General features: G+C 40.4%; 1 protein-coding gene across 1 annotated transcript; it reads left to right on the forward strand.

Moving 5' to 3' along the window:
- The first annotated feature begins 463 nt into the window (after positions 1-463).
- On the forward strand, positions 464-7,442 carry AGD7 (ARF-GAP domain 7). Its single transcript, XM_039133094.3, has 3 exons — positions 464-1,658; positions 4,417-4,494; positions 6,761-7,442. Exons 1-3 carry the CDS (start codon positions 822-824, stop codon positions 7,229-7,231), a joined length of 1,386 nt encoding a protein of 461 aa, XP_038989022.2. The 5' UTR covers positions 464-821; the 3' UTR covers positions 7,232-7,442.
- Positions 7,443-8,105: the final 663 nt, after the last annotated feature.

Here is an 8,105-nt window from a genome sequence, read left to right on the forward strand (position 1 = left end):
TGTAAATATTAATTTTGAAAGAATATTTATGTAAATTTTAATATTTAGGAAAGTATGTGTTAAAAAAAAAATAATATCATTGCGAAGGGGCTTAGGTCACTGTTGTTAAAAAAAGAAATTAGAAAAAATAAAATTCAGGGACAACATAATTAGACTAAAAAAGAAACCGTTTCTACGACAAGTGCCGGAAGCAATGCCAATTGTAGGGCATGTGAGGTCTAGACGGATCTCACCAACCGGGGTCTCTTGCACTGTGGAAAAAGAAAAACTCGAGAAAGCCCAGCCGTCACACTCCACTAATGGCCATCTCACCGCCCACTTCGACACCGATCGCCGATCGCCGCCCAGTCTGCGTGAGATCTCCACCCTCGGCCCCCAAAGGGCCCAAGTGGCTCCACTTAATTCCGTAATTCCAGGGGCATTTTTGGAAATCTATCCAAGTATTCACACCGCGATCCGAGCAGAACGTTTTCCCCATTTATAACCTGTTCCGTGTCGGCGACACCCCGATTACCACCACACCCCCCTTCAAAAAGAACGTTTTTACTCCCCCCGAGACGAGAAGGAAGAAGAGGAGGCCCGCTCTCCAACTCCACCCCCTCAGCCTCCTCTCTTTCTCTCTCTCCCCCCCTCCCTCCTTCCCTCCCTCCCTTTCTGTCTCTGCCCTTTCTTTCCCAATCTTGCTCCCGAAATCGATGGGAATGATCTCCAATTCCTTGACCCAGAAGTTGTGATTGTTTCCTTTTCTGCTTCCCTGGTTCCCGTCTTAGGATCCGTTTATTATCTTCTTAGATTCGGAGATCCAGATCCGGCTGATCGGGATGGCGGCGATGGCGTCGCGGCGGCTCCGTGAGCTTCAGGCCCAGCCGGGGAACAAGACGTGTGTGGACTGCGCCCAGAAGAACCCGCAGTGGGCCTCCGTCTCCTACGGCGTCTTCATGTGCCTCGAGTGCTCCGGCAAGCACCGCGGCCTTGGCGTCCACATCAGCTTCGTCCGCTCAGTCACCATGGACTCCTGGTCCGAGATCCAGCTCAAGAAGATGGAGGCCGGCGGTAACGACCGCCTCAACGGTTTCCTCGCCCAGTACGGTGTTCTCAAGGAGACCGACATCCCCGCCAAGTACAACACCAAGGCCGCCGCCGTCTACCGCGATCGCATCCAGGCCCTCGCCGAGGGCCGCCCCTGGCGGGACCCGCCCGTCGTCAAAGAAACGCTCACGACCGGCGGCGGCTGCCGGGCCACTGGGACAAAGAAGCCCCCAATCGGTGGCGGCTCCGGTTTATCGGCGGCGAATAATGGAGGGTGGGATAGCTGGGACGGCGACGACTTCCGGTCGTCGTCGGACATCCGGCGGAACCAGTCGGTGGGCGATTTTAGGGCTGGGGGGAGCGGCGGCGGCGGAGGCGGGCGAGGAGCGCAGCCGTCGAGATCTAGATCGACGGAGGATATCTACACGAGGGTGCAGCTGGAGGCGTCGGCCGCGAACAAGGAGAGCTTCTTTGCGAGGAAGATAGCCGAGAACGAGTCGAGGTCCGAGGGGATCCCGCCATCTCAGGGGGGAAAGTATGTGGGTTTTGGATCGACGCCGCCGCCGTCTGCTCGACGCAACAATCCGCAGGGAGATGTGCTTCGGGATACGGTTTCCGTGGTTTCTCAGGTGAAGTGACGCGCACTTTTGTCTTTTGCTTGATAGATAGTGAAGCGATGATAAATCTTGCATACATCTTGGCATTTTAATACTTTTTAATGGCTATTTATGGCTATTACATTTTTTTTCCACATTTTATGGTATTTATTTATTTTGTCTGCAAGTTCCTTGAGAGCCAGCTTGACATTGTTGGAATAACTACATTTGATTAGAAAAATGTTATGCTTATTAACCTGTGAAACTTAAATAATTAATATATAAATTGTTAAGCATGTGCGGAAAGTCGCTGCTCATGTTCCTTTCTCTGGGGTTAATGTCTGCTACCTGTTTTTATATTTTCAATAATTGGAGCAGATTTCTATAACATATTGTAGGAAGGCTGTCAGAACTGAGGTTTGAAAAGGTACAAGCATCGATTGCAAAGGGAAATCAGGATTTCTATATGGAGGAAAACCTTTTCACCTCCCGTAGCGAGGCATATTGTGATATATATGGATGAAAGATGTGCCGCCTTCTCTAGCAATATTGGTAGCTAGAAGGCCTTCCACCAGAGGCATAATTTTGGAACATTAATGTCAACTCATGCTTCTGCATTATTACACATAACCAATCCAGCTAACCTCCAAGCCTCACAAAGGATGCGGCCATTGTGATCATCTAACAATCTGCCAAACCTGACAATGTCCTAGTACTAGATGTAGAGAACATAATTGAAACAAAAAGTAATCTTTTCGGCATGTCAATGAGAATTCATGCTTCTGCAGTGTCATATGTAGCTGAGCCAATTAATCTACAAGCCTCTGACAGCATCTGGCCATTGTGATCATCTATCACTTTGCCAAACCCAAAAATATCCAAGTACAAAATGTAGATTACGTTTAGCTTGGAGGCCAATTGTTGGGTGGGGGGCTCCTGACCAATCTAAAAGCAATACATGCTCCTCAAGCTTTTTTCGGTGTTGGCTCTTCTTTCTTTTAAGACACTAGGAATAAAGGATCTATGTTTATCTATGTACCTTCTATAATGGGATTAAGAAGTGTAGATTTTTCGTTCATCATCTTTCTAAAATGTCCAAAATTCCTTTAGATTTCTTCTTTTTTAAAATGTTCAACATATCTCTATTTTTGTATAATTGTCTAACAAATCAAGTTCCAGAGTTCCTTTCAGATATTGCTAAACTGAACTTATTATCAGTTGGTGAGATCCAGCTTTTCTTAAGAAAAAAGACAAGTTGTAACTACTGCACTAAATATCTAAAGACATGTGCTCGATCACCTAACAATGAGAGGGAGCATTACATTTTGAAAAGTTTTCATCAAGTTTCAATCGAAAAATACCATGGATATTTGTTAATATTAGCCTATATGCTGGAGAAAAGGTTTCTTTCACTTTCTTGCTAGTACCAAAAAAATGTTGCTGTTTACAAATGACCTCCTCTTATTATTTATTAGAAAACTACTTGATATTGCTGGCCTATTGATGCATGATGAGTTCATAGGCTTTCTAATTTTACTTTCTGTTGGGATAGAAAGAAGAAGTTATTAACAAGGAAATGAGCAAGGAAAGAAGGGGGAAGAGAAAGGGAAGTGAATGAGAGAATGAAGAACAAAGATGGGAGAAGAAAGAAGAAGAAAGTAATACCCATAAAAAAAGAAAATGAAAGAGGGCTAATAAGAGGCAAAAGAAAAATAAAGGCAGGGGTGCAGTGGCTGTGCTCCAAAATTCTGACAAGAATTTGAGGTCAAATTCTACTACTTGGAATCAATAATTAACTAATAGGCATTTCAAATATTCTAAAAAGTGATCATATTCCGTAATCATAATTTAGATGATCTGTCCTGGGTTGTGGACTTCTAATTTGTGGTTTATATTATGTAAATAGGAGTTCAATTCAACTTTCTCCTCTCTCTCTCTCTCTCTATCTTCTCTCTGCCTGCCCCATCCCTTCTTTCTCCCTGTGTGTTTCTTTGGGCATGCTTGGATGCACATGCAAATAGGTGCTTGGTCGATATTTTGTGGACTTGTACATATACACATGTAGACATGTTTGTTTGTAGATATTTATGCACATGCATGTTATATGGTTTAATATATGCATTCTTAATTATGGCATTCATGTATTTACATATGTACTTATGTAGCTTCAGTGTCTGCTGTTTACCAAACAAGAGCCATTATTATTGCCATCATCTTAATTTAACACTGTATTTTGGTCCTTTGGTTGATACATCTTGTTAATTGATTCACTATTTCTAGAAACTTCATGGCTCAATGCGGGTGTTTTAAACTTAGATTGCAGATCTGAACAGTTCTATCTTGTACTTACATGTTGCATGTTATTCTAAATTGTTTTGTGCTGTTAAGTTTGATCGTATTGCTCTAGAGGACAGGCTTTGTTTCTATGGTAAGGTTGCTTTCTTTGACTTGGGTGTCATGGGTTTGAAACACCTCTCCACAGCCGGGGATAAGACTGTGTATATCTAACCCTCTCTAGACCTTGCAGTAACGGGAGCCTCGTGCACTAGAATGCCTTTTTTAAGTTTGATTATATTACTGGATCCTTGTTTTGTTCAATTGTTTGGTCTTCAATTGCTAATAAACTATATTTACGTAAAAAGTGAAGGGGTGTTTTTACCTTCTTGGAAATCTCCTTTTTTGATCACCATGAATCTTTTTCTCTTCTTCTGTACATAGTGAGCCCTATACTGGTTGTTGCTGCACATCTTATGCACTATTTAAATTACCATGTTCTTATTTATTTTGTTAGGGTCTTGGTCGTCTGTCCCTGTTTGCAGCGTCTGCTGCCAATGTTGTCCAAGCAAGCACGAAGGATCTGACTTCCAAGGTATCTTTCATTTCTATTGGTATTTCAGCAGTTTTTAGGTATCATAAATATTTGATATTTAGCTCAGGCACTGCTAAATTTCATTAGTGTTTAACATGTATTTCTGGTTGGTGATAGTGAAGAAACCTTCGATTAGATTTTGAATTTTATGCTGCTGAATTTTTTTTCACTATATTGATGGTCTTTTTATATCTGAGGCATACTTTAGAAGTCAATGAGAAAAAATGATAATAAAATTAGAACATGTCTCCTTTTATGCATCCAACCCAAGGCGCTTGCGCTTGAAAGCAGCCTTGGAGTGTCCTTTAGGAACCTTTGGATACTAAGATTTCCGACCTCTTACTTTCGTAGTTCTGAATCCCAGAATTGACTCTCACCATTTATTTGATTCAGTTGATATCATAAATCAAATAAATGTCCGAATCAATCATTAATAAGTAAGGGTTACTTCATACCTATTGGTACTGGTTTGGACCGGTACCCAGAACTGACTTTCTTTGCTAGCTCACCCAAAACTCTGTCTTCAGGAGGAAAGCTTGCTTGAAATCAAGACTCAAGCTCTTTCAGTAAGCTTGTTCCTATAAATTTTGCTTTGAAATTTCTGTTGTTACTAAATACAACAGATCATTTATTGATATGTTTTGTAGCCTATCATCTGGCCTTTCACTTTCTTACTCATTAATCTTCAGGTGAATATTGCCATTATTATTATTTTTTTGGGACATTCATATGAGTTTGTGAAATAGTTATCCATAATTTTGTACAAAAGGCTTAGTCATCTGGTAAGTATTTTACCACTTTATACTAATTTCACGTAGTGTTAGCCAGCAGTGGTAAATAAATATATTGGGAATGCTGTATTAGAATAATTAGCAAATTGGGATTCATAAAGCCAACCCAGATGGTTTGGACATATGTTGATTGTTGTTGTTTCCTGAAGTTGTAGCTTTAATTGGTAAAACATATCTTGATTAGAATATAGGGCCATAAAAAAGAAGTGCTTTCTAGATGCTATATGCCTGATCTGTTCCATTTCATAGTGACACAGGAAGCTTATCTTGAGAAAATAATTTATGTTTATGATAGCTTAGCTCATACACAAGTACATCATTTAGGCAGTACAAAACAGAGATGTCCCAACCAACTGAGGCTATTGAATTTAAATTGTACTCTTTATGAAGTTGAGAAAGAGGATGGGGAGATTCAAGCAGGTTTAGATCCAGTAGTCTATAATGGTTTGAAGATTCTCCAATTAGGAGGTGGGGCTTGGATAGGAAATGATAGCAGAGTAAGATACTTGTCGTTTACCTAATTTATGTGACAGGGCTTCTGTTTAGTGTGTTTTATTTTTGTAATCTTGTCTTCTGCTTTGAAAAAGGAAAGAAGATGCGAATGACTCTCCAACACAATTTACTTCTACCTAGCTCAATGTCACTGATTATCTGTTTCCTTGTAACCCTCATCTACCATGCCTGTTACAATTACCTATTTGTAGTGTGCCTGTCATGAGCCAATACTACACCAAGGCAACATTGTTACTTCCAACTTTATATCAATGTTTATTGACTAGAACTTATGTGCAGTGCATGGTGCCTTTGTGCACAACTGGCAATGGAAGTGCTACTGATACATAAGACTAACTCTTGTTGATTGTTGCAAGATAGTTTGGTACAGTCTTTTACCTCATTCTGGGTATCCCTTGAAAGGTGCCTTCTGTTTCTGGAGTTCCGAAAATGTCAGAAGTTGCTAGGAATCTCTAAGGCTAAGATATGTGTCTCTAATTTGAGAGGGAAGTTGCGTAGCATTTCTGTGCTAATTTTAGTTTTTGTGGATGTAAACTACAATATTTTTTACAAGTGGAACACATTGTTGTTCCTATTATTAACTCATATATCACAGTCATCCATCTCTTATTCAAGCTTTAAAATTTTGTGTGCTATCATTTGATTGACAACACTTTGGCTTTCAAATTTTATGTCCTGATCAGGTGTTAGTACTGTACGATGTAAATTGCACAAGGTTCTTTTTGCTGCCAAGGTCTAGTAATTATCTCCACCTAGTGGAGATGTTGTAAATTTACTGTTGATTGGTAACTGATTGTTACATGTATGCTTGAAAGATCCGAAACAATTATTGTTTATAATACTCATACTCTTAAAAATGACCTTCGAAGAATTTCATGGGATCGTTTTTCAAATTACAATCATCCATCAAATCCTTTTATTACCACTGTTTGATATCTGATATTGGATGCTTCAAACTACAGGTGAAGGAGGGAGGTTATGATCAGAAAGTGAATGAAACTGTAAGTGTAGTAACTATGAAGACCACTGAAGTTGGGCAGAAGACATGGGGAATCATGAAAGGTGTTATGGCAATGGCATCACAAAAAGTCGATGAGTACACCAAGGAAGGGATCAACTGGAACGGGGATGATTGGCAAAGAAAGGAGAGCGAGAAAAATGGGCACTATCAAGATTTTGGACAGGATAAGGGCTTCAATTCCTCCGAAGGGAATTCCTTCAAACGTTACAATTCTGTCAGCTCTTGGGATGACTGGGATGAGAAAGAAAAGAAACAAGAGCCTGAGAAAGGGACCCAAAATAGTGAAAGCTGGGCAGGGTGGGATGATGTGAAAGATGATGGCTATGATAATTACAGTTACAGCCCATCCAACAAGGGTGTCAACCAGAATGGCAAATCTGGTTCTTTGTGGACTGAGAGCGGCTTCCTTTAAGGTTGGCCAGCTTGTCAGATCTCTTTTTTCCTTTTATAATATCAAAATATGGAGAAACTTGTGTGTTTATGCTAGTTTATAATGTTGATAGCTTTGGGTTACCAATAATTTCATTTCTTTTGTAGGAAGTCATCTGAATACTTGTACTTTGTACTTTATTTTTGCATCTGTGACAATCAACTATATTATGATGCTTGCTCTTATTTTGCCATTTGATAATTGTATGTGTGTCTAAGTATTGTTTGAACTTTGTACGGTTGCCAATTAAAAGTCATGCCATTCATTTGAGCTTAACTGCTTTTCAGCAGAGGGCATTTTGGAGCCAGTTACTAGTTTTTAATCTGCAGCATAAGCAGTGTGATTTTACGGATCGGCTGGTTGTTCCATGAGCTGTTTTGAAGAGTCAAAACAGAGTGGCCACGATTAAATTTGGTTATGACAAGTTTGTTCATATTTTGTTGGTTACCTCACATAGGTGGTACAAGGATCAGCCTGCATTGCTTGATGCCTGTTTTAACCGAGAATTTTGTTTGTTCATGGAGAGAGGCCTGTTTTATTCCTATGATATCTATGAGTTAGGTCTTCTGAATATTGCGCCATTTTGACCCAACCCACCATGCACGGCTTGGGGTTGGCTCGCAGCAGGTGAGCTGAGTAATGCTGGCAGATGTTGGAATCAGGCCGAAGTTTTTGTAGCTTGAATTCTTGATGAGGTGCCATTAAATGTCATGCATCTGAGCAATGGAACTGCAACATGGCATATAGCGTCTCTCTTGGCATGCTGCAATCATTTAATTTTTCTTGTTTATGCACTATATTGAAATTATTTGTGATATTGTTTTATAACAAGCCTTCTGGTTTCTTAACAAAGAGG

This window comes from Phoenix dactylifera, chromosome 17 (genome assembly GCF_051530095.1).
Source record: "Phoenix dactylifera cultivar Ajwa chromosome 17, Ajwa_hap1_PhDact_Kaust_v1.1, whole genome shotgun sequence".
In the NCBI taxonomy this organism is placed as follows: Eukaryota; Viridiplantae; Streptophyta; class Magnoliopsida; order Arecales; family Arecaceae; genus Phoenix; species Phoenix dactylifera.